This window comes from Pangasianodon hypophthalmus, chromosome 6 (assembly GCF_027358585.1).
Source record: "Pangasianodon hypophthalmus isolate fPanHyp1 chromosome 6, fPanHyp1.pri, whole genome shotgun sequence".
Classification (NCBI taxonomy): Eukaryota; Metazoa; Chordata; class Actinopteri; order Siluriformes; family Pangasiidae; genus Pangasianodon; species Pangasianodon hypophthalmus.
In genome coordinates, this window is record NC_069715.1 from 6,450,124 (window position 1) to 6,477,996 (window position 27,873).

At 37.2% G+C, this 27,873-nt stretch overlaps 1 protein-coding gene across 1 annotated transcript; it reads left to right on the forward strand.

Annotated features, from left to right (window-relative positions):
• The first annotated feature begins 1,143 nt into the window (after positions 1 to 1,143).
• Positions 1,144 to 20,449, forward strand: barx2 (BARX homeobox 2). Its single transcript, XM_026927487.3, has 4 exons — positions 1,144 to 1,599; positions 10,604 to 10,916; positions 16,444 to 16,528; positions 18,327 to 20,449. Exons 1-4 carry the CDS (start codon positions 1,413 to 1,415, stop codon positions 18,624 to 18,626), a joined length of 885 nt encoding a protein of 294 aa, XP_026783288.2. The 5' UTR covers positions 1,144 to 1,412; the 3' UTR covers positions 18,627 to 20,449.
• The last annotated feature ends 7,424 nt before the right edge of the window (positions 20,450 to 27,873 follow it).

Consider the following 27,873-nt stretch of genomic DNA (forward strand, 5'->3'; position numbering starts at 1 on the left):
CAGTTTCTTTACATTCCTACATCATAAACTACCGAAAAGACACTTTTCCAAAGCAGAAATATAATAATAAGAATATTATGTAGAAGAAGAAGAAGAATTTAGAAACCGGAATGTGAAACAAATCATTCTTACCTTCTTCTGTCCCCGGAAATAAACATATCCTTAACCAAACCTTTTTATTTACGTGTGTTTTTTATGTAGTTTCCATTTATTTATTTATTCATCTATTTATTTATTTATTCGTTTGTCTGTCTGTTTGTTTGTTTGTTTGTTTGGTTTGTTTGTTTAAATAAGGACGGCTCGTTACTCATTACAACTTATCACATCAGTGTATTATTTAACGGGTTTTACACACACACACACACACACACACACACACATACACACAGGTTTTTCCTTCACCTTCAAGTTCGGATTTTTTTAACATGAAGTTAAAACGTGTTAATTTTTAATACCATGTGCTATTATAAATGAGTTATATTACTGCTACAAATAATAATAATAATAATAATAATAATAAGAAGAAGAAGAAGAAGAAGAAGAAGAAGAGGAAGAAAAACAACAAAGAATCAATAATAAAACACGTAAGTTGAAATCTTATTTCACAATGATTTACCCGAAGCTGTTGTTGTTATTACTACTATTATTATTATTATTATTATTATTATTATTATTATTATTATTAGTAGTAGTAGTAGTAGTAGTGGTATTAGTATTATTAGTATTATTAGTATTATTATTTCAAATATGGCATGATTTATTTCTTTCTGTTTGGAAGAAGAAGGAGTGGACTCTGCCTCGTATTTTATTTCCAATAATGATTTACTGTATGATAGTGACACGTTATTATTATTATTATTATTATTATTATTATTATTAAAAACATTGCATTGTTGATTTGTTTCTTTTTCTATGTTACAAAAATACAGGCTAATTGAATCATTATGCAGTGCAGTGAAAGGAAAGATGAAATCGATCACTTCTTACAGAGAGAGAGAGAGAGAGAGAGAGAGAGATGATGGACAGGAAGTGTGTGTGCGCAGCCTGGCAGTGGTTGGGGAACTGGTTTATATATCGCCCAGCTAATGAGCTCTGTAGGCAGGGAGGCACTGAGGAGAGGAGAGTCCCACTCACACACACTCACACACACTCACACACACTCACACACTCCTTGACAGACGCAGAAGTGAGGAAAGCGCTGCGCAGTGTGTGTCCTTGCAGCAGGCTTTGGGAGCAGCAGCGGCACTGTGGAGCGACTTTACAGGAACAGAGCTACACAATGCTTGTGTGAAGAGCTGCAGCGTGTGTATGTGTGTGTGTGTGTGTGTGTGAGAGAGTGAGAGAGTGTGTAATTCTTCACTGAGCTTCTGTGTAAGTGTGTAAATCGCTGAAGCTGAGTGAAGCGGAGCGCCATGCAGTGCCAAGCCGAGTTCCGGCTCGCCCAGCCCGCGCAGCTCAAAGCGGCCCGGCGGCGCTACAAGACCTTCATGATCGACGAGATTCTGGCCAAAGAGACGTGCGATTACTTAGAGAAGCTCTCTCTGTACTCTGTGTGTCCTTCGCTGGTGGTCCGACCCAAAGCCCTGCACTCCTGCTCCGGTAAGAGTTTCACTTTTACGCATTCAGCCTGCAGATCTCTCACTCTCTCTCTCTAACTTTACAGGCTTTCTCTGCTTTCTCAAGCGCACTCAGATCCACAGGGCTGTTTAGGAAACGTGTCTGGGGAAGATACAAATGCTCATGACAGTATTACTCACAATGAACACAAGGCTAAGCAATAAAAAACACGAGGATGCGTAAAGCAAAAATCACCAAAGTTTACTTTACACCTGCTCACACTTTATGCAACAACTTCCAAGAAACAGAATAAGAATAATAGCTCCGATATTATAAGAAAGCAAGTGAGTGATGGCCCAGTGCGCGCGCGCGCGTGTGTGTGTGTGTATATGTGTGTGTGTGTGTGTGTGTGTGTGTGTGTGTGTGTCTGACAGTGATGAACTAATCTGAATCTGGGTTCTACAGAACATACTCATATTTCAGGCTTGATATGAAACAGATACTTGCAGCACAATATTTGTTTTGTTTTTATTTGTTTTCTTCATTTGTGCCTTTTTTTAAAAAAAGAATGAATTTATTTATTTTTTTTGTCTGCGGTTCCAAAATCATTAGAAAACACCTTCTTCCAAGTCGGGCTACTTTTGGGGCTCTATACACTTGCCATTTTCATATTTGACCCTTTTGTGTCGAAAATGAGGCATAAACCATTAAAGCTTTTGTCCTGCGATCCTCTGCGCCCTGCACGCGCTTAGAGAACTGCGTCGGTGGTATTTAATAAATACAAAGATTACAGGTTTCATCTTCTTGAGAAATTGAGTTAAGCTTGAATTACTTATAGTAAACTATTAATTAATAGTTTGTTTATTAATAACTTATTATTATTATTATTATTATTATTATTATTATTATTATTTAAATCCTTTCCGTATATTATATGCATAAAAATTTTTTAGTATAAAATTATTTTATAATTATTTAATAATATGTTTTTATAATGCAGAAGGCACCGGACTCGCGGTTTAGTATCATGGTTTAAAGGAAACTGGTCATCGACCTGTACAAAGGCGCTTTAATACTAATTGACTGGGAGAAACTGGCACTAAATACACATTAGGCCTCAAAATGGTTTTGCTTTCTGAAATTAGTTTATTTCGTTTTTTTACTGACTAAAATGATTATTGCAGCCTAAATTATTTACAATCAGTCATAATTAAATGCAGCACAGTTTTTTCATATTTTTACACATTCTTCTATCTATCTATCTATCTATCTACTTACTTCACAATTCTGGATGTCATTCTTGATATGTTTTTTTTTTTTTTTTTTTTTAGATTTTTTCACATTTTTTTCCCATCTGTCTATCTGTCTATCTATCTATCTATCTATCTATCTATCTATCTATCTATCTATCTATCTGTCTGTCTGTCTTTCTCTCTCTCTATCTGTCTGTCTGTTTGTCTGTCTTTCTCTCTCTGTGTCTGTCTCTCTGTCTGTTCATCTGAATAGGTTCCTTAATTTCAATTTCATTATTTTATTTTATTTTATTTTATTTTATTTTATTTTATTTTATTTTATTTTATTTTATTTTATTTTATTTGTTTGTTTGTTTGTTTGTTTGTTTGCCTCACAGTTCCGGGTGTCATTCTTCATAACCTGGGTAGTCTGCGCATTGTCCTAAGCTCACTTATACGAATAATGGCACTCCATTCTAACAGGAACAAGCGTTAATGACCCCATACTTAGAGCCTGCATAAGGTTTGCATAAGTCCTATTTAAAGCTTGCATAATGAAGGTTTAATAAGTCTGTGTGCAGACAATGAGAAAATGAATAGATTCACAAACATTTGTCTGTTTCAACAATCTAAGGAGATGGATTTTAATGCCACTTTCCATTGTCTGATTCCTAAATGAACTCTACATGATACCAAATATAAAGCAATCGCTTACACAACACTGAGTATTATATTAAGTGTGTTCACAATTACATCACCAGGTTAACGACTTACAGATCACCAGAGGGCTCTTTGTATTTTATTATCACAGGAGACGTTTATGGATAATACTATAAAAAGCATGATTATTATTATTATTATTATTATTATTATTATTATCATCCTAAGAATTACATAACTACTGAGGTAAAGTAGAATTTAAAACAATTAAGCACTTACTGTGGAAAAAAAACTAATAACAGCAGGATAAAGCTCAGACCACTGCACTGACAGATTCACAAAATGCTAAAATGATTACACTTTTGAAAGATCGTAGTTTAACGACAGGACTATAGTGAGCAATGTATCTCTTAAAATGAAGCATCTAAGCTTTACATGACTGAAACAGTAAATGATCACAGATTCAGAGCTATTTTTTGGCTTACAGTGTTTTCATCTAAGCACTCTTCTCCTGAATCATAATTTCTGTCTGTCATAATTAGCGCATAATGGTTTACTTTAAATTACCTGATTACTTTTGCCCTAAGGCTTGAGCCTTTGACTCATATTAGAATAGATGTGTGGGACACACAGGATGTACAGGTTGTGGGCAGCAAGCTTATAGGGAAATACACTTGCCACTAATTGCAAGTAAATAACTCATGCACAAACATGAATAGCCCTATACATCATGCAGAATGAGTGTGATTGTACTGAAGAACAGAGGCAGCACAAAGGTGTAGTTTATGTCTAAGTGATAAATTAAATTCCAGTTGAAAAATAGGAAATCTTTATTTTAGATCATCACCCCTGGCATTTATGTCTTTCTCTTCAGGTAGCATAATAAGTAGCAGTCCACTGGTCCTCAACATCCACAACTTTCATAAATCATTGTTAATTGTTTTCAATAATTATGTTTATTATGCGAATTATTAAAAATTATTAAATTTTTAAATCAAATGAAGTCTAAACAACTGCCCTTGTTCACTGAAATTGTCACCATTTTAGCACAAGATCAGGTCCAGAGTCTTACATCTGAACCCTTTATTATTCAGTTGTTCAGGAAAACTCACATGCATTTCACATGCGATCATGTTTTTCATGTTATTCTCTGACTGTGATCACACGTGAAAAACACGTGAAGGTGCATTTCACCATCTTGTGCATTAATGCATTAATGAAAATAAATTAGCCGTGTGAGAAAATGACTTCTGAAAAAAAAAAAAAGAAACCACATGCCCTACATGTGAAAATAAATGAATCAGAAGATAAATATGCTAAAAATTATTTTGATATTGCAGCCACTTGAAAATACCTATGAGAAAGTCTTTTTGCTGTTGTTGTGATACACTTGACACTGAAAAACACTTTGCAGTGACACCTCAGTAAACCATATTGGGAGCATTGCATTTGAATAAGTGGTGTTGATGAAGCCATAAAAATAGTCCTGGCAACTGATTTTGTCTTTCTCTGGGGTTGGAGTTTTTCCATGGACAAGCACATGTGGTCCCAAACACATCCTGTTCTCTAATAAGCCAAAGGGTAAGTGTGCAGATTTTTGGCAGCTTTGTGCCGAAGGGATTGAGTATCCAGTCCAAATATGAAGATATGAAGAACACACACCATATCTTACTAAGCAGCTCTGGTGTGAGATATTCTATATGCCACTACATCAGCGGCTTGTAATTCTGAATATAGAAAGTGACTGTTACAGTGGCTAGTGCCGGCTCACAGGAGATCGGCCCGTGGGTCATCTCTGGGCTGCTCGTCCGTGCTATGACGACATCTTACCAGAAGGGGCCGTTGTAACACTCACCAAACTAGAAGCCAAAAAGTGGGAAACAGAATACAGTAAATAAGACATGTGATGCATGGGAAATTAAAGTTAGCACCAGTGCTGTGTTTCAGAGTCAGCTTGAGTTACTAATTCCTTTATGAATACTTTACACTTAGTCATTTGTCAATTCAATGGCAGTACCTGACTTCTCAAATGTTCCATGACAATACCAGTTTGTGCACCTCTGTGCCTGCTAGTACTATTATTTTACACTTTGGAGATAAGAACATGCAGATATAAATCAGTTATGCCACAGTGCTGTTCAATTGCTCAGAAGGTGTTGATTTAGTTTCTGTGACAGCAGCAGGAGTTGTATGGTAGATGCTACACACAAACAGATTAAAATCAAACTTGTAACTGTGAATATGGTGAAGGTTTTTGTAAGGAGATGATTACTTAGCGTATATGGAAGGAGTCTCCAGTGTCAGTGTTTTGTAACACTCAGAGGTAAAGCTGTGCATTTAAATGTTCCGACAGAGGAAAGTGTTCAGGACGTAGGGCTTTGCGTTTCTGGTTTACTGGTAACAAGACAAGCTGCATGAGAGAGAAAAAAAGAAAGCATAGTGAGGGAACGAATGTTTATAGCTGCGATAACATAACTGATAACATGAACTAGCTTGTTTTGTGGACATTCATTGACACTGAAGGTAGCAATTAACAGATTAAACGTACGAAGTGTCATGCTTTAATTAATAAAAATGTAAAGGTTGGCAAATTGCAGTGGTGTAAGAGGAATAACACACTTGTAATTGGAAAATTACAAATTAACTTCCTATAACAGCAAGTGTTTTATTCTTTACGTATCACTTTCACACCTTTATATTTAGTAACAGAAAGAAAAACATCTCACACCTGCAACTAGTTTATCTTACAAATCAAAGATGAGAAAAAAATATCCGTAAGTGTTAATCACTACGGCTACAGATAGGCAAGTGTAATGGCAGGTTACACGATTTCCTTTATCACGTATCTCTCAATGGAAACTGACGTCCGACGATTTTTTTTAGGCATTTATGTATGGAGCTGAGAGAGATTGAAATCAGCAGTCATACAATTTCACATGACAAGGTGATGAAAAATGGGCACGTATCACACCTTTCATCAGAATGAGAGAGAGAGAGAGAGAGAGAGTGAGAGTGAGAGAGAGAGAAAGCAAGAAAGAGCCGGGGAAGGAGCTAGAAACAACAAGAAGGTTTTGTCTAATCATCGTGTTGTGCTATTGATACATGGATGACAGTAAATCAAACACAGTCAAATAAAAAAAATTCTGAATTTGAGCAAGCGAAAGCATTGTCAGTGGGTTTCGATCGATTTCAGACAAGTGATACGAATGTCCAGTCGCAAAGGTTAGACCCTAAATCTAACCTTTGCAACTTTCTACACATATTGAATCTGAATCCATGTTGCATACTCACGACCTGTTCTGTATTTACTTGGAAAACATTTTTATGATACCACCTCAACATAGTTTAATTTAGATCTAGTTGCATTTCGTATGAATCCACCTTTCATGCTAAAAAAATAACCATTCTTCTTTTCACATCAATTTTGACACATTTTTCAACATTTCCGGTGCCTCCAGGCCTGAAAGAAAATCCACAGGCTCATGTTTCAAGCCAAAATACTTATATAACACTTAGAAATACAACACTGACTAGTATTCCACTAAAATCTTTTCCAGATCTTGACAGAGAACAAACAAACAAACAAACAAAAACATACAAACAAAAAGTACATTTTAAACTGTTGGACTAAAATATCTGTCAGAGCCTTATGAATTCGTAATCCTTTAACAGCAGATCACCATTTGACATTTATGATTACTTCAGGGAAACTTGCACTGGAAATAAAATTAAAGTGATGGAACGTTAATGTCTTGTCACTACACAATCACAGGTGCAATTCAAACCGTCAATGTTGTATTATCAGCGATCTAAACATGCATGGGTAAATCAAGGTATGTTAGGATGAACTAACATATTTCTGTCATCCACGTTCATCATTTATGTTCTGAGTTTGATAGCTGATGAGTGAGAGCTCCACTTGAGCACCCAAAACATCTCATGCAGCATTATCGAGGGTTCGAACGTACACTGAGTGCCAAGTGAAATCATCCTCTTGGAATCCAATCACTCGCAGTGCCACAGCAGATTCGGACAGGACTGACAAGGCGCAACCAGCTGTGTAATGTTTGCTACCAGGTTCTCTTGCTGACAGTTGATCAGCGTAGGTTTCGACTTTCTCGATTTTGTTTGTGTTAGCACAGGTGGATGACTGACAGGCAGTGGTGTTAATTTCCAGATACGAATAGCATCACATCACAATGAGGAACTGCTCTGAAAATTTCCCACTAGGCTAATTATAGATCTAAGTATTTACGTTCACTAATGTTCATAGAAACGGGATATAATATTCCTTTAAACTATTAATTATTCATTAGATGTGATGATTAGTGTGTGTGGATTTTTTAAAGCTTAGCAAGCTCTAATCTACAGAGTAGTGGTGGCTCAGTGGTTAAAGGTTCAAATCCCAGCACGCCCTTGAGCAAGACCCTTAACACCTCAACTGTTCAGATGTGTTCAGTCTCAACTACACGTCACTTTGGATAAAGGCATCAGCCAAATATGTAAAACGTAAATGATTCCACTGATGGTTATTTTTTATCATACCACGGCGCAGTTGAATTCTCGAATTTGATTGGTCAGAAGGTGTAGTAATAGGCAGGGGCTAGTATGGCAGACACTCCACATAATCTAAGAAAACTAGGTTAATAAAATGTGTTGTTTAGCAAAGAAAACATAATCATTGATCTGTGAAGTGAGATTTGTTTTCTGTTAGGGGACATTTATGTAATATTTGTGGCAGGGGTCTCGGTTGTCAGCTCTGCCATGGTATTTGTAAAGTTTCCCAGTATGAGAAAGTCTTCAATGCGAAGTGTTGTCATTCTGTACATAAGGTGTGGCCACAAATTAATATATTAAAGCCATGAACCGAAATACCTGAAATACTTACCACATGGCATCTATTGTAATCTAACCGCTGCTATAATCATAACCACTGTCCTAGTCTCATCCCAGAACTCTTATTAACAATCTGCACATATTGAACATTCTTTCAAAACACCAAGTACTGTTTGATTTCATAATACAATTGTCAAAAGGCAATGATTTATAATTCCGACTATTCGGTGACACCCAGAAGAGGGTGGTTTCCCTTTTGAGGCTCGTTCCTCTAAAGGTTTCTTCATCATGTTGTCTCAGGGAGATTTTCCTCACCACTGTCACGTCTGGCTAAATCAGCATCTGGATTTCTTCAAAGTTTCTTTGTGAAAATGTCTATTGTTAAAAGAGCTACACAAATAAAATTGAATTGAATTTTAATGAGACAGCAAAATGAATTGAATTAGAAACTGTGGCAACAGGAACCTTGGAGCATAAGTATGGAGATGATTGATAATATCAATAACATTTCAGTCATTAATTCAAGCAATGGAATTCTCAAATTTCAGTGAAATAATTAACTGGAAGCCATGTATTAAGTATGACGTTCCACAACATATTAAGTTCTGGGCTCAAGTTACTGAATTCATGACCACAAGGATGCAACATAATCATTTGTGGCTATAGGATATTTAATTTGTGGCCTTAAAATATTAACTTGTGAACTCAGTATATTAATTTGTGGTCACACCTTATAAAAAAATAACCATCATGTCACCTGACTAACAGATATTAAATACTGTTTAACCAAGATGCATGTTAAACAATAGGGGTGTGTGTGTGTGCATGTGTGTGTGTGTGTGTGTGTGTGTGAGGTTTCATGCCTGAACTTGCGGCTGAAGTGGAATATTAGCAGTGAACCTTTCTAAAATGAAGTCATTCTCATTCTGACACACTGAACTGTCTCCATCTTGTTCTCTTAGAAACTCATAACCCTTTTTTTCCCCACGAAAACACCTTTTGTCTTCCGGAGTAGTTCAGATAAAACTGAAAATCATAAGTAAATATCTTTCATTTTTGCCTTATCTCTACACGATCAAACCGTTTTCTTCTTTTCTCTTTCTCTACTTATTTCAAAAAGAGCCCCTTTTCTTTAAAAGCGTTATCTCTTGAGTCCTGGTCTACATATTATGAAGTCTGGCGTCTTATTGCTGTCTGACAGACGGAGACTGAGAGAAAGAGAAACGCAGAGAGTTGAAGAGATTTAGGAGAATCATTATCGTCCACGGGTTCAGGGGTGCCGTGTAAAACACTGCTTACAGCATCAGAGCAGCTCTGCAGTTCAGTGACCTACATCAGCCAGGTCAGGCTTTTTAACGTTTCCCAACACCATTAAGGCGAGAAGGGACAGGCTATTAGTGAGGATTTAGTTCACTTGGACCATAATGGCTGCTTAAACTGGCCATGCAGCAGCTAAGCATGTGACAACGTCACAATTAAAGCAGTCAAACGGATCCTCGTGTGCAATTTAGGGCCGTTTTCTGAATCTGGATTAAACACTTTGCTGAACTGAAGTGTCACGTCAGTGGGGAGTCAGGAGACATTTTACTTTTGGTCTTGGCTTAAATTCTTCAATTGAAATCAGCCCTTAACATCCAAAATACCAGAATAAAGTCACTCCTGCATCCTTAATTCACTCTACCTGTGCTAAACCATACATTATAACATCTGGGTGCAAGCTTCTGCTTTTATATGGGGTTCTATTGGCGGATACTTTTGCTAATTTTAAACATTTGTTTCTAGAAAGAAGCAAAATTATTATTTTGAAATTAGTGAAAATGTCTAGAAATAGGTTTAATAATCTTATATTTGGTTTATTGTATTCTTATTATAGGAAATACTGGATAAATGTGACTGTATTCACTTGTCATTTTTTGCAGTTCATGATCCATTTCTAACCTTGAAAGTGACCTCAAACTGATGTTATGTTTGTCATGGTAGTTGTTTTTTTTCCCCCACATATGTACATTCTGTATCAACTTTGTAATTATTATGTTAATACATGACTTAATACCTTGCTATTTATTTGCCATTTAGCATCATTAAATAATGATGATCTCATGACTTGTAAATCTCAGTGATCTGATCCTGTGTATTATGTAATGCCCAATTTTTTCCCTCTAGAACCTCTTACTCTTACTTAAGTAGGTGTCTAGATATGTACTTTCAATTAAGTAATGTTATTAAGTACCATTTGTTTTCCTTGAGACTTTTGACTACTCTAACCATCTCTGATAATCTACTTTTATAAAAAAGAAAAATTATATGTATTCCTGCAGGCCCATCATCACTCAGCACATACCCCTTGCTGTCTGTCATCACCCGTCAACCTCCCAGTGGTCTGGCACACATTCCCCAGCCCTCGCCCCCTGGTCGGGTCACCCACCTGCCCATAGTGTCGCCCCAGCATGCACTGCCAGGTGAGCCGGTGCCCAGCGAGACGCCCGTCAGCATCAGCAGTGAGTCAGAGACAGAGCACAGCACCCCCCGGCTGAAGAAGCCACGTCGCAGTCGTACCATCTTTACCGAGCTGCAGCTCATGGGTCTGGAGAAGAAGTTTCAGAAGCAGAAGTACCTCTCCACTCCTGACAGGTCAGCACCCACTATACATTATTATTAAACAGCAGAAAGTATGAAGTCTCCCATTTGGGAATTTCTCAAAATTCACCCCACACATTTGTATGAAAAGTAACAAAGATTAATGTTCACTCTAGCAATCATGACTTTTCTTACAGTTTTATGAGAATTAATACAGCATTTATAAGGCCTTGTAATAAAAATATATCTGATTATCAGTTTGCACACCGCTTGCTTTATTTATTTAAGTTTTATAATAATGTCATATATACCTTGAGAGATGGAAGTAAGTTCATATGGTGGTTTCTCAGGAACCATAAGTCTGATCAAGCTGAAATTTGGTGTATAGCATCACTGTGCCATTGCATTGTGCCTAATAATGACTGGGTTATAGAAGAAACATGGCCACCATCAGCCAATCACATTTCACCAGGTACAGTATTTCACAGTGTTAGCATCGAGCTACCTTCACAAAACTTGGACAATATGTTCATCTATACTCTTTAGTGTTCTAAATAACTAAGAACTGGCCACTGGGGGTGCTATTTGCAAATGGTGCTTGGACCCCACAGTTCGCCACTTATGACCATAATATTTAATGTTGTATGATACATGCATGCTTCTATGAACTCTTTTAAAAGTATAATTTGCTAAACGTGTATTTTTTTCCAATAAATCGTGGAATATAAGTATTTTCTGGATTAAGACTTTAGATATTTAGACACTGTTGCTCTGGCAGTCTTTCAGCTGTGAACCAGGGAACCAATTAGAAAGCAGTTGTAACGACAGTTGTAAGGAGTAAGAGCTATGAACCATGAAGACATTGGGGCACTCCACTGTAACATGAATAACATTGGATTATTCTGCATTCAAACAAGCAGCAGTTGTTTTTGTATTAGTAAGTTAGCATTACTGGAGAACTGAGTTAAAAAGTTAACATCAGGTTCAAATCCTGGTTACGTCACAACCACCTGCGGTTTTCTGTGTTTGTACTTCATATTTCCTTCAGCAGGGTCACCACTATAATTCATTTATCAGTCATAAACTTTAGTGCAATATCCTTCGAGAAACAAGAATGTACACGTAAGTATGAAATAGATTTTCATAGCCTGAGTAACAGACAAAAAAAACTAAAGCAGATGTTGGAAACTGAATGGCATTGATTATCACTGTGACATTTTGATTTATACTTTTGGGAATGTGTCAAACACGGTTAACCTGCATGAGCCAGAACATTAGGTACCTAATGTTCTAGTCGAGAGAATAGTAACATTTAACCTTGCGCTTTTGAATAGCTGACCAGAAATCCTCTAAAAGAAACACTACCCCCATTCAAGAGAACAGGGACACATGCCAATAACAGCAAACAGAAATGTATTACACTGATTCCATGCCGATCATTTAATATACACACAGGTGTATATAAAACACTTTGGAGCTTTGTACAATGAGATGATGTAATCCGTGTGTCTTAGGTTGCCTCTCGTGGGTCGTTCCTTCTCAGCCTTCGCACATTTTCCATTTTATTTCAGACTTCATGTTTGGCCTTACTGAACATACTTCCATTATGGCATAGACTGTATTTAAAATTGGAGATAGAAAATCTAAAGTCTGTCCATGAAGGAGCATAAGGTTCAAAATGTGACCGACAGACAATTTTTCATACTTTTTAGTCCTGTTCAGTTTAAGGACAGATTTACTTTTCTTAAAAAAAAAAAAAAAAAAAAAAACAGATTTGAGGGGAAAATCAGCCGTATCAGTCCAAGTACTATAAAGTCACACTTTACACACTGGTTCTTCTGTTGGTTCCTCTTGGGGAACCCTTAAAAGGTCCATGTACAACCCTGCTTCAGATCGTTTCCTTATTGTACAAGGTCCTTTAAGGAGCTAGGTGTAATTAAATATACAAATAACTCCTTTCTCTAAAAGTATACATCTCAGCACAGACATGTCCAAATTATTATAATAAAGTGTACTTTCCTGATTATTATAATAAACAGGAAAGAGGTATATCATCCTGTGCAAAAGTCTTAGGCATCCTTTTACAATTTTGTTTTATTTTATGTCTTATATATCTTAAAACATACAGTATATGTGTAGAAAAGACAAGGTTTTAGGTGTGCACAAATTCATTTTGCAAAAAAAAAAAAAAAAAATGTTACCCATAAAATTGTATAAAAATATATATATATATATATATAGCAAGTTCTTCAAGAGTTTCACCTGGTTTCCCCATGGTTTCCTCTGGGTTCTCCAGTTTCCTCCCACCACCCAAAAACATGTCAGTAGGTGGTGTCACATCCAGGGTTATTCTCACCTCGCACCCAGTTTATCCCAGCATAGGATCCGGATCCACCATAAGCCTACATACAGCAGCCGCACATTTTCTTTACACGTGCCTAAGACTTTTGTGCTGTGCTTATATTTAAAGAGAAATGCATTTTTCATTACTAAACACCCTCGTGGGTAAATAGATCAATGCCTCCAGACTAAAAGGTTCCAAATTAAGGCTGAGAACTTGGCTGCACTTTTGTTACACTGCTACACACACACACACACACACACACAAACACACACACTCTCACACATCTGATACCTGATTCAGTCTTAGAAGTGAACTAATTAAAGTCCCAGCTGAATGAAGAACATAAACTGGGGGAAATCCCCTTCCTCAGGGTGTAGGAAGGATGTGATCACCATACTGCTGGTCTGTTGGTTCATTCTCTCTTTCTCTCTCTCTCTCTCTCTCTCTCTCTCTCTCTCTGTCACTGTATGTTGTGGTTTTTGGCTCCTGAGCTCAGCAGCCACAGCTGAAAGTGTGCAAGCGGCCACATAATCAAAACCTCATAAAACTAGTAGTAAACATGCCAACATACAAATTTGTACAATTTATATAACTCGCTCCTAATCGTTTTTTATAAGGTACAGATGATTATAATCATCATCATCAACCGAGTTTAAAATAAGCCTAAAGTGCCACGTAGGTGTATGTTTCCTGTCTAAAAACCAATGCTCATAAATGATTCATTTCAGTTTTATTTGTATATTGACATAGTCACAAAGCAGCAGTACAGGAGTCCATGTTCTGGCTCATAATGAGAAGACCATATGTGACAATAGCATGGGAAAAAATCTTTATGGAAGTCAAAACTGCATATATATATATATATATATATATATATATATATATATATATATATATATATATATAATTTTTTTTTTTCTTATCTTTACTTACACCACAGAGCTCTAGATTTCTCAAATCCAATTGGTCAGTAAATGTTGATTAATTTCATGTAAGAGCAGCTCTGACAATAATTCCAGATGCAAGGAAATAACAGGTTTATATTAATGCTCTCATTCTAATATGTTATCGTTTCTATAGTAACAAGGACTTGTATGGAGGATGCTGATCTAAGACGAGCATCCACTGTACAAGCTTAAACAGCATGATGTTATTTAACAAAGAAAAGGTATAATCATTGACATGGTGAAATTTTGTGTGAGGAGAAGTTTATTTTTATTTTATCATTTTTGGAGGAGTCTCCGGTGTCAGTGTCTTCAGTCAGAGGTAAAGCTGATCCCTTAAATTTTCTGACACAACAAAGTCTTCAGGACAGAGGACTATATCCTAAAGAATAACAGGAACTAAATTGTCTCCCAAACTTTTAACAACATTGACTATAAATGGATAAAAACCACAACATAGTTCTAAAATGCACTAAAAATTGTGTGTTGGCAATTTGCTGTGGTATAAGAGGAAAAAAAAACATTATGTGATGCCAAAATCAGGGCATCAGACCCCCCATTCGTTGATTATATTGTTATTACAGAATGCCCCGTTGTCTTTTATTCCTTTTTTAAGCCAACGCGTGTGATAAACAGGCTTCTGACAGAAGTAACACAATTTACAATATAAATCAGAGGTTTTGTGACTTATTTTTTGTTTTCATTATTATTTGAGTTTCATGAATGACCGTATGAGACAGGAACGTCATTTCATTTCTTATTTGCACCAATACAAGAGAGAGAAACACAATTGATTTCTGTGTATGCATTGATTTGCTTAATTCCAGCAAACCTATGTGTCTGACATCAAAGTGACATCGAGTGTATGACTGCCTGGCTGGGAGAGGCAGTGCGGTAGAGCTAGTTAATCCTTTCGGGCTGTTGCGAGCTACTTTGAAGGAAGACATGACAGGAATCTCTGTGTGATCGTTTGATAGCACGGCTATTTGATACAGCGCTCTCTGTACGGTCCGGGCCCAGCCATGGCTATCACATTACCGCCAAACCAATCGCTAAATTAGTCATGGAAAGCTTGCCGGAGTGGCCAAAGGAAGCCCGGCTGCCTTGAAGAGAGCAATGAGCTCGTATGATAGGATTACCTTTTTTCCTGTATAGATAAATGGTGACAGAATTGAGTGGAAGGTCTGCAATTATAGTCAGTCTGGGAAGACTATTAGATAGAGATAGAACAGTGTGTCCTCCTTTGACATGTCTCTGCATTGTTACTGATTATGCTGTGATTAGATGGACATCTGGACCTGCAGAGACGGCCACCCACTGGGTTTTATGTGTAAGATAGCAGATGACTTTGGGATGTGTATCAGTGGTCTTTCCCTTTGCTGCCATGTTAATACGGCTACAGTTATCCAACGGAAATTCCTAACAGGACAAAGGACATGCTTGAGTCAAATGTATTTAGATTTGGGTGAACACCCAGGATGGACAAATCATAAATTCATTAGCTAACACCTCACAAGTCAAAACTCCAACGTGCTACCATGTTATACCTCTGCAGAAGTCCAAACAATGACGCTAAAAATTGGCAAATAATATATTTTAACTCAGAAGTATGACAAGCTAATTTGGTGCATTAATACAGACTATGGAATGTAAGCGAGTGGTCTTTACCTTCTCCTATGATGACAAAGCATTGTGCTTGCATCTGCGAAAAAGAAGGCAGAAAGTCTTTGGCTCATCACATCTAAAGACGTTATTTGACTCTAGGATTTGGTTAATATCTTCAGTTTTTCTCTATGAAGTGTTTAAATTGTTTAAAACAACAAGAAATAGAACAGGTATACACCAAGTGTGCAATAATGTACAATACTATACACAAGACTTTGCAAGGAACAATCAAGAAGCAAACACGGAACAGGTGAACACAATCAGTAACAGAAGAATAACAGGACAGGGGTGGAGACAGGACTACAACAGTAATGAAAACAAAAACATATGATGCTTGTTGCCATGGGGAGCGTAGTGCAGCAGGTGGCAGGATTTGAAAAAGAGTAACACATGCCACAGTATTGAGATGCTTTGCAATGCCGAGAAAGATATGGGAATGTATTTTCTTTTAAACAAATATACCAAAATAAATGTGAAAATCAATAAGAATTAGAGGTTTTTTCTTTCTCTGGTTGTTGGATGAGTGAAGTTTAAAAAAAAAAAACCCTGGCACTCACCATTACTCTCAGTTTCTGTTGTCGATCATTTGTGTAGTCTTGATTTGCACTGTGTGTTTGTGTATGTGCAGATTGGACCTGGCTCAGTCTCTTGGTCTCACCCAGCTCCAGGTCAAGACTTGGTACCAGAACAGGCGCATGAAATGGAAGAAAATGGTAAGTCCAATATAATAGCCTTGATATAATAGTGCCTATTTTTCTGGTCAGAAATGAGCACTTCTTTGCTGATGTGGGTGGAACAGATCAATAATAACAAATCTGGTAGTTTCACACCAATATTCTGCTAACAATATGTGCTTAGTCATTTGGTTCTTAGGTAAGGTAACGAGAGCAGCTAATCTAATTTAATATCACCCAACCATATCTTTTAATAATGGTATTCATTTTAGCCTCAACCATCATGCCATTCACCAGGTCAACACCTACACCAATACTCACAGAAATAATGATGATATTTCAGCCACACCCACACACATCAATGCACTGATCTTATGCAGAGGTGCCAAAATTGCCAACAAGAAAATCCTGGGGGAAAAAAAATGGATGGAGGGAATGCCTCCATGCTAACAGCATAAATCATAAAAAATACATTTATTTAACTGCAAATGGATTTACAACCAACCTGATGATTACATAAACTTATTTTATATAATTGTTATAAAATTAACATTTGTACTATATATGTCCACTCTACAGTCCAGTTTATGTTGCTGCACTTTTATTTCTTAACAACAAAAACATTTTAATGCATTTAACCCATTTTATTTTTTCCCATTTAGATCAAGCTAGACTTTTATTTGGTAGCACATAAAATAGCTCATCATGTGATACTGTTGAGTTGCACAGGTCAACTCTATGCTAGATTTGTCAGGAGTCATTTCGGAGAGAATGTCTAGGTAATGTTCGCTAGCTAATTCATTTATATGTAAGAACAAGTAGGTAAAAAGGTAGGAAATGTCTGTCTTTACCACTAATAATTGGCTTCTCCATTTCTTTTTACGTTTTACCAGCAAAAGTGACCATAGTCATGAGATTTACAATGAGGTTTACAAATTGACTAACCTAGATGAAGCAAAAGTACCCACTAGCAGATCCAAATGCATGTCTTTTACTTCCCACGTCCTTTCCCCTTCGGTGAATTGGCTTTTCCTTCAGGCACATTTTATCTGCTTTTGGTTTGACCACTGGTTTAACTGAAAAAGCAGAGAAGCATAGTTTTCCTGCGTATTCTATATTACAAAAATAACAAATACTATTACTAAACTGTAAATGTTGGCACTTCTGCTCATGAACTTGTGTTAGGATCATGAAAATATGGTATATTTATAGTATATAATATAGAAGGTATTATATGTAATAAGCTTGAAAAGGATTTGCTATCCTGTATATAGCACTGGTTTTCTACACATATTAGACCGTTATTGGAAAAATGAACATTTTCAGTTTCGGAGATTCACCTTTAATTTGAAGTAGCCTATGTTCAGGAAGTGGTGCTGTAGGAGTTAAAATGTCTCACAGAGGCATTTTGCCATGCTATATATCATCTTTACCTTATCATTTGGATGTCTGTATTTCATAACTTAAGTAAAAGTAAATTGGACCACCAAGCTGTAGAGCAGAAATTCGAACCCTACCATTAAAAATCCATTAGACAGTTTTTAACCTGTACACCATATATAATGTCAAGAAAGCTTCAGCCTAGAGGCAGTGTGCTTATGTGTGCATGCATTTGTGTGTTGAGAGACATGAAAGATGATTTAGGATGCAGTGCAGATCTGCGTCAGTGCGGTCAACATCTCATCCAAGAATGAACGCTCTCTAGAAGATTTCCTCTCCGAAATTAATGACAACACATCTTCCCTTAATCACTATAATAACCGCATTGACCTTTGACTTTGGCTTTCATTTGTCACGGTCCCATTAAAGAGTATCTTGTGTCTCTCTGTGTCTTCAGGTGCTAAAAGGAGGGCATGAGGCCCCTACAAAGCCTAAAGGCAGACCGAAGAAGAACTCCATCCCCACTACAGAGGAGATCGAGGCAGAGGAACGACGGCTCGCCCAACTGGCTGAGGAAGAGGATCGGCTAAGAGGGGAAGTTCAAACCGAGGTCCAGGAGCAATTCAAAAAACAGGGAGAATTGTTTCAGTCACAACCACAAGACCTGAGCACAAGTGGGCAGAGTGAGATCCTCCATCCCCTGCCTGTGGGGGCATCAGATGGTGAACAAATCCCCCAATTAACACCAGAGAGCTAAATTAGCATCTACATCGTGCCAAAGACTGAGAGTACCAAAAGTGCTGAGTGCCTCCGATCACCATAGCGCCAAAGACATGAAAAGACATTCGGTCTCGTTTAAGGAGCAGCGCTTCACTCTGTAATGTTGCTTTACATACTCCTTTGGCTCCTTTTTCAGTATTTTATGATCACCCGTGTGCAGCCAAATGCACTTCACAAAATTCTCCTAACATTGGTACGCCGTGTACCAAACGGACAAACAGTAAGTGTTTATGTTTTATTTTTCCTGAGCGATTTGCTCTTTACACCATAATGGCTGCCTAACTTTATTGCCTCTGTTGAATGTGTGTCTTCTGTGTACAGCCGAGTCTCGTTCTCTGCCAAAGATCATATATCTGAAATACTGAAATACCCTCAGAGGTAATAGTGCCTTTTTATCATCACATTCAGACGCCTTTTTTCCATTAAATGCCAGAAATGAATGAACACAGGTGGACACTTGTACAGGAGGTTATTTTTTTATATGATTATATATGACTTTGTAAAGGAAGCTTGGGAAAGGGGGGTAAAAAAAAACAAATTAATAAAAAAACTTAGGGTTTAATTAATACCAAACAAAAACTGAAAGTTTATTATTATTATTATTATTGTTATTATTATTATTATTATTATTATTATTATTATTATTATTATTATTATTATGTTTTAATTTCCCAAAGCACATTTTCTTTATTGGAAAGCTAAAATGCTTTTGGTTTTTGAAAAGCTTTATGTAATTTCAGGACTTTTTTTTTTTTCATACATGACAACCTTCCAAAAGGATATTTGAAAAAATCTTTTTGTAAAAATATTTCCCAAACAGCATTTCCAGTTTTATAAAGCTAAAAAGGTTATGCAGTTACAGGACTTTTAAGTAAATGACAAGCTTCCAAACACAACATTTTGTTTGTGTTTGGAAGCTCAAAAACATTTGAATATTTTAAAAAGTTGAAAAATATTTTCCCCTCCTTTCTTTCTTTCTTTCTTTCTTTCTTTCTTTTCCAAAGATGATTTCCTTCTTTGTAAAGCTAAACTCATGGCCCTGTTTTTAAGAAGTTGATATAATTTCAGGAATTTTGTATACATGACAAACTATATTTGAATAATTGATGCTTTGTATTTATTTTGTGTGTAAGAGTCAAGCTGTGTTTAAACTGTACAAAACCCTGAAAAGTGACATATTGATATAAAATATCTGGGATGATCTTACAGACATCTGTAAAGTATTGCATTCTTTTTTTCCTCTGTGTTAATGTGTTGTGGAGCTGAGATCGGCAGGCCATTTGAGGAAGCCTGGCTTTTACACCTTAAATAAATCCTCTTTTCCTGTCAGGGACATGGACAAATTCATAAATCACAGTGGCGGCCGGTAAAACGAGGAAACTGACAAACGTGAGTGTGTGCAGGAGGCAGTGTGGCCCGAGGCAGAGGCACACACACACCTCCACCCTGCTGACTGACAATCGACTAAACTGAGATCTGCTCAGCACGCTTCCAGCTCCTGACTCATTTCTGCCTAATGTAAAAAATATGTATTGTAAAGCTCATGCTGTTGTTAAGTTTTTTTTTTTTACAGTTTGCCTGAAAAAATATACATTACTATGACATGAAATATAGATTGATAGAAAATCTGCAAGTGTTTCTGCATATGCAACTGATTTTACTTTTCATTTTTGGGAAAGTTGACTATAAATATTTGCTAACAATTGTATTTTTTTCCCCAAGTCACCCAAACTGTAATTTCTACCTTCAGTGTGTTTTTTTGCATATTTAATGACATTTAATAAAGATAATAATCATTTACGTCAGGGTCAAGGGTCACTCAGAGGTATGTTACATTTTTAAATGTAGTGTATGTGGTGTTGAAATTATGGACTTTCATTTTAACTGTACTTATAATTCTTTATTAGTAATGATTCCTTATAAGCAATTTCATAAAATCTAAAATAATGCCTCATAATGTTTAATTATGTATTATGCTGTAAATCAAAGTGTCATAAGTCTTACTATAATGTCATGTGGTGTCCTGCACAAACTTTATACCTAGTAAAGTAAATAAAACCGGTGAATAATGATAAAGTAAATGTATTATTTATTAACACTTATAAAACGATTATAAACATTTAAAATGTCATCACTGGGTGCATCCATTAAAATGAATGATATGTTAAAAAAAAAATACAAATCATTATATGCCGGGAATGCAATCTTTCTCCCCCAATTCTTTTAGATTTATTTCATACGCAAGTTATTACTTGTATTTAATAATTTATAGAGTTTTTTAAGGCATTATTAGAATTTTATTTAAGAATGCTTACAAGGAATCATTACCAACTTAATGAATTATAAACAAAAGAATTATAAGCACAGTTATAATGATTTATGAATATGGGCTTCATTAAAAAAGTGTTACTATCCTATCTTTTTTTTTTTTTTTTTAAGAAATTAAATATTAGGCAAAATTTCCTGGAAGCATTTTACACAGGCTTAATTTTTGGCCATGCGTTACAAGCATCTTGTGTTTCACTGACGTCAGTAAGTTTCACAATCAGACCCGGGTCACTGAATTCAGTTTTTGCTGAATAGGGCTATTTCATTCATAAAACACTTAATTCATCCTTTTCTGTGTTATGGCAAGTTAGCACAAACCCACAGCTTATTAATAATGCTTTGTCCTCTCCTACACAAATAATTCATCTTTTCTTTTGATTCACATACATAGCACAACCTGTTCAATTACAAATAAACAGAAGAGATAGGGTGTGTTGTAACATGTTTTAATCTCTCACACTTCCTCCCTGCTGCCCTATTTTAAACATGAACGATTTCGCAGCGAGCCCATCCAACAGGTTTGGAGTGTGTAACGTATCTGTGTGGGCTGATGGCATTCATGGATGATTGCTAGAATAAATATTGTCAGCTAACAGTGCACTTCTACACCTTGTGCACACACACACACACACACACACACACAGAGCATGCTTTCAGACAACAGCTACAATTAATGGTTCCACTTCCAACTATGTGTGTCTGTGGTGCTTGATACGTGTCTTGCACTTAGATCATACTGTTCTTTCTGAGCACTGCAATATGCATACATCTGTGTGCATGTCATTGTGTGTGCACGTTCCTTCTATGTGTGTGTGCATGCATTGTACTTACACAAGCACAATGCACACACACACATACACTCACACACACACTCACACGTGTGTGTAAGGTAAAGATGAGGGTAAAAGCAGGCCTGAGGCAAGGTAAGACAGGTAACATCACTTAAAGTCACAGAGACAGGAAACTGGGTCAGCAGTTAATAATGAACAATGTCATGAAGTCGCACTCCTGAAAAAAGTGCACTGCTTAGATTCGTCTTTTTTAGTAAATATGAAGCAAGAGTCAGTAGAACACTACAGAAATAATTTACAGAAGCTTAGTAACAGCACTACATGAGAATTATTGTTGTTTTGCGATTTTTGCAGTAACTTGGAGTGTATAAAGGAAAAAGAGTATGATAGCTGGGAGATGCATAACACAACAAATTTACCACAACACAAAGCAAACTTCCCTAAAACCGCATTACACTGGAAGGTTTTTGGACCGATTTTGATTTCGCTGACAAAAAATCTCACATCGTAAAAGAATTCTTCAGATCAGGGATCTTATACTACATAATGTGACATGCTCACATTATCAGCGTCCAATGTAGTGCCATTGCGACCAAAGATAGCTGACAACAAAGTTCTGGCAGTGTGAGAATTTTAAATTAAATCTTGTAGTGTGAGCACTGCTATGACGTTCGTCTAAAAGCCACCGATAGGAAAACGGCATATGATGATGCAAAACTCACGTGACGACTACCCACAAGGTGTTGGCAATGGCAAAATGTAAGCAAAAATGCTAATGGACAAGTTGAAGCTATTTTATACACATATATATATATATATATATATATATATATATATATATATATATATATGTATATATATATATATATATATATATGTATATATAATTATTTACATATATATACCTGCTGCAAGAGAAAGAGGGCAAGTCCTCATGGTGACAACTGCCAACCCTAACAAGCCACTGGCAGCTCAGCCTCTATTGGTTTTGGCTGTGAGTCCTAGCTAAGAATCGGAGATTAAGCTGAGAATAAACGGCTGACTTCATGGAAGGCTGTGGCCTTAGCAACATTTTCATCCTCATGACAATGGTGAAGCTCAATGCACTGAGTACAGGAAGAAAGACAAACATCAGCACATTGACTCAATTTACTTAGGTCTTTCAGCTGTAAATGAGTGGCATGGATCCCTGAGTTGGTCAACTAATGGATTCAATTGAAGGTGTATGAGAGAAAGTTGTATGTATCCTTTACTAACATCCCTTACATGTATTCTTTACCAACAGACCAACCAGACTACGCTTATCCTCTATATCAGAAACTCTTTTTCACTGTTTCCCCATTGACCCCCAACAATACCAATAAGAATGCTTGCAGTTTTCACTAAGACCCTCTGACTGGCTCTGGCTCAGGGTCATGTGAATCCAGAGACTCAGGATCTCAGGAACACTGGGCGTGAGGCAGTAATACACCCTGGATGAGATGCCAGTCCATCACAGGGCATCAATCACACACTCATTCACACCTAGGGGCAACTTAGCTTACCCATTCAACATACTGGCATATCTTTAGGAGGTGGAGGAAATGTGAGAACCTGGAGGAAACCCACAAGAATGTGCCAAACCTCACACAGACTGTAACTTGAGCCCAGAATTGAACAGACTATTCATTGTCTCTGACTGACAAAAAGAAATGGCCCTTACTTACAAATTGACAGCAATTAGTCCCATGTCTCTATGTTTCCAAATAATTAAATTTAGATCACCTAGCAGGTCTATGTTGTTTGAAATGGTCTGGGTTCTATAATGTTCTATAATCATTAGCATTAGCACTGAAACTGCTAGGTTCAGAATGTGACTGAAGAGTGATGGCATTTGGTTTTATTCATTTGGAAGCTACTTTTATCCAAAGTACTTAACATGTGAGACACAATCCAAACCAAACGTACACTCCTAGGACAAAAAGATTCCACTGAGGACCCTAAATATTCTTCAGTTTGTTTATGTTGGGGGGAAAACATTTAAAGCTCCCTACTATAAAGGTATTCCCTGTCAGAAATGGTTCCATGTAGAACCTCTTTAGAAGGCTATACCTATTAATCTTTCAAGAACCCTTGAGAGTCCTTTTTTCAGGAGAGTGTATCCTAGCAGTTAATGGTTGCTAAAGGATCCAGCATTGGTTCTCAGCCAGTCGTGAGATTTTAATTCAGGCCACTAGCACAGAACCCTGACCCTTAACCATTAAGCTACCACTGCCCCTGAAGGTTTCAGATGACAGACACATATATGACACTTATATCCTCCAGTACAGAGAAAGAGAGAAGGGTCTTATAATTGTGTTTTGGTGCAGCAGGCCTCAGCAGGCCCATGGCATTCTGGGTAATTGTTGTGCAGCAAGGTAAGGACGGGTTATGGAAACAGCCTGCAGGTAGAACAACCCCAATTGTAGAGGCTGTAATTTTCTTTCCTGGCCCCTCAAGTTCAGATCAAGGTCAGATGAGATCCAGTTCTCTGACCCAACACCCTCTTGCTAAAAAAACCTGAACTTGCACACCTTCACCTGTCAGCTTAGCTTACACTCCAGGGGCTACAGATCAGCGCTGAAAGAAAAACTCGCTCAAACATCCGCATGTCCGCCTCTTTCTCTGTTATGATAGGAGAAGTGCTGAAACTGCAGTACATCCAGAGCAGAGGATCCTCCCCTAAGCCACTCTAACAATGACCCTGTTGTCTTCCACCACACAGGATGAAAACTTGTCATTAACATAAAATGAGCACAAAGTCGAAACTCACGGTGCTATATCTGGACTGAATACAGCAAAGCACTGGGTATGATTAAACAATAAAGCAAAGCAGTAGTTATATTTTAAAAACTGTGCTGATTTGGGCGGTTTTCCTAATGAGCATAAATACAAAGCGGAATAAGATTTATTATGAAAGTTTTACACATTTTTTTTAATACCTCACCACTACTGAATTCTTGATTCTGGTTGGCCAGAACAGCAGCTCTGACAGTAGTTCTGGCTGCAAGACAAATCACAGGTATATATTTTTTGTATTATTAGCTACAGGAGAGAGAAAAAAGGGAGTCTGGTGAAGGAATGGCTGTTTATATCTACTATAACATAAGTGATAACAGGAACTAACTTGTCTTGTGGATCTTCCACAATGTTAAATGTAACTATAAATGGATAAAAGCACAACATGTCATTTTTTAACAAATACAAATGTTAGTTTTTGGGAAATTGCTGTGATATAAGAAGAAGAAAACAATTCAGGATGTGTTGTTATTGGAAAACATTCACTTTTGTGGTGGTAAGATTAACTCTCTTTGTGTGGGGTCACATCACACCCTCCCCTATAACAGCACACCCTGTCAGGCTTAATTCTTTGTATAATTATTGCTGCTGTTCTGAATTAAAAAAAAATACTCATTACAACATTGTGCCACAAATGTACTCCTGCATTTTATTCCACATTATTATATTCATATAAAAAGAAATACAATAACAACCCTGACATGCAGCAAACTATTTCTGGCTATTTCATGACATTAAACAATTATCAGTGTAAATGTTTTTACCCAATCTCAAAAAATCCAATTACAACGCTCTCCAAAATGTAAGATTTCCACCAAATTAAATACAGCTTGACATCATATGTGGGGGAGGCCCAATCAAGCTGATTGCCTTTGAATCCCTTCCTATCATTAAGCAATCAGCGGCTTGGACTGTAATCGCTCTCCTTCCACCAACACCTCATTAATAGCAGCGTAATGCTGTTCTGCTCGCGCAGCTGCTGTCTTTTATTTCAGAGCTTTAGCTAATGTATTTAAAGTAGCAATTAGCCCACCACCGGCCGCCCCCGCTTGTCTCTGCTAACCCCGATACACAGGTCAGCATGCTGCCAAGCGTCTGCCTCCCACACACACACAGGGTCATAGGCTTCCTTAGGTCATAAATCAGTTTTATTTCTTGCTTAAGGGATTTCTAAGAAGCACCAAGGAAATATATAATGTGCTTCTAGGCTGCTGACGAGGGAAGAAGTAACCTGTAAGCACCGCAAACCATAGCTGTCTTAAACCGCATTATAGTTATCTTTTATATTTAAATTGCCCATCATTTTAAATGTACAAGGATGGTCCACTTGTTGTTGTTGTTGTTGTTTTTTACTTAGTATTTCACTTAATTATTTACTAGCCCTATAAAAATTCACTAGTATAGTTTTACTACAAAGTACTTTCGCTATGGTACTTCATGGAAACTGGATCGCTAGCTTTGTTTAAGGGTGTGACAATAATCACATCCAAGAACCACCTACTTTTCACAGAAAGAGGTCATTTGATAGACATGACTGATGATCAACTCCAGACCTTTTCCCACATCCTGTCAGCAAACGTGATTATCTCATTTAGTCACAAGTTATTCACATGAATGTCTGTAATAACTTTTAAACAATGACTATATCATGCTCCAAAATGCTCAGTTGTGTTGGGGTGCTCAAAAGTTTGTTTTTCAGCACACAGAAAATTGCAGCCTTCAAGATTCTGAAGGTTGCTGCCAAAAAAGTTTGCAAAAGAAGTGTTTTATATTCCTCTTATACCACAAATATTTGCCAAATCTAACAATTACTTCTTTTTTTTTAACCTTTCTATAGTTACATTTTAACGTTGTGGAATGTTCCTGTTATCACTTGTTGATATAAAAGCTATAAACAGTCACTCACCAGCCTCTCTTTTTTGCTCTATTGAATTTACTAAGAAGTTATTTCTCATGTTACTGAGAAACAACAAAAAACAAAGCCCTCCATCTTAAAACTTAAAGTTACAGCATTACTTCTGATAGTACAAAGCAGTGATACCGGAGACTTCATCAAAAATGCTACAAAAACATCTTCTGACATGTAATACAGTGTGGGTAAGATACATTAACCTCGGTTCTAGTTGGGCTATGTGAATAATCCATCAGGTGTCAGTAGAGAAGAGGGACGGACCAAGAGGAGGAGGAGAAGCTAGAATTGTTACTGTTACTGTCACACAACTGCTGATGATATAATTCATTAAGTCGTATGCTTTCGCCAAGCCTGCACAGCTGCATCCAGACCTCAACGTCTCTTTCACAGATAGAGAGAGAGAGAAAGAGAGAAGGTATGTATCTATGTTCTGCTCTGCTCCAGGCTTTTGGGGCCTTTTGGAGCCCAGCTGCAACGCACATTAGTTCAGGGCTTTAATTCTTTGTTTTTTGCCTCAAATCCCAAAATCTCCATCTAGTACAGATCCAAAAGTATAAACTCTTTCATCCTAATTCTTTGTTCAGGCAAATAGGCTTTGCGTGCACACACACACACACACACTCACACACACACATACACACACGCTGTTATGATTTTGAAGAAGCATTGCATGCCCTCATAGCCTTCCAGCATTACCATCTCTTGTGCCACTCCTTCTCTGTGTTTTCTCCTTAATTATTAAGAAACTCTTAATCCATTTCATCGAAGCAAATTGAAACACGCTCACTTCATTTCACTCTGAGAAGCAGTGTTTCGGGCCAAGAAAGCACCCTTGTGAGAGTACACGCTCCACCAGGCACTGTGTAATGTAGGATCAACCATCTTTGGAAATTGCTGTGCAATTACGTATTTGTTGACGAGCTGTTTCAATAGAAAATGTTCCTTGTGCAGGCAATGTGCTCAAGGATGTGCTTGTGCATGAGCAAATCCAGCCTGAAGGCCTCGTGTTCTGTTCTGCGCAGTTGAGTCATCCTTGCCCCTCTTTTTGAGTAAACTTTACATCACCAATAAACAGACTTAATCTCTGCACACTCAGGGCTTGAAGCTTGATAAAATATTTGCAAGTCACAATGGGACCTAATCTCTACTGATTGGCTCTGTTCCGTTCCATTGGCTGGGAATGTGAAGAACACCCGTATTATTTCCCGCTTCTGCAAACAGCGCATGCTTTCGGCAAGTCTGCTCGTTGTATGACTTGCACCCTGACACTAATCCTCTGCTCATGCATTCCCATGTCAGTGGACTGGATCTTGGAGCATTCACCACTTCGACCCAAGGCAAGTGGAGAGAATTGGTAGTGTTAGAGGATGTCAAAC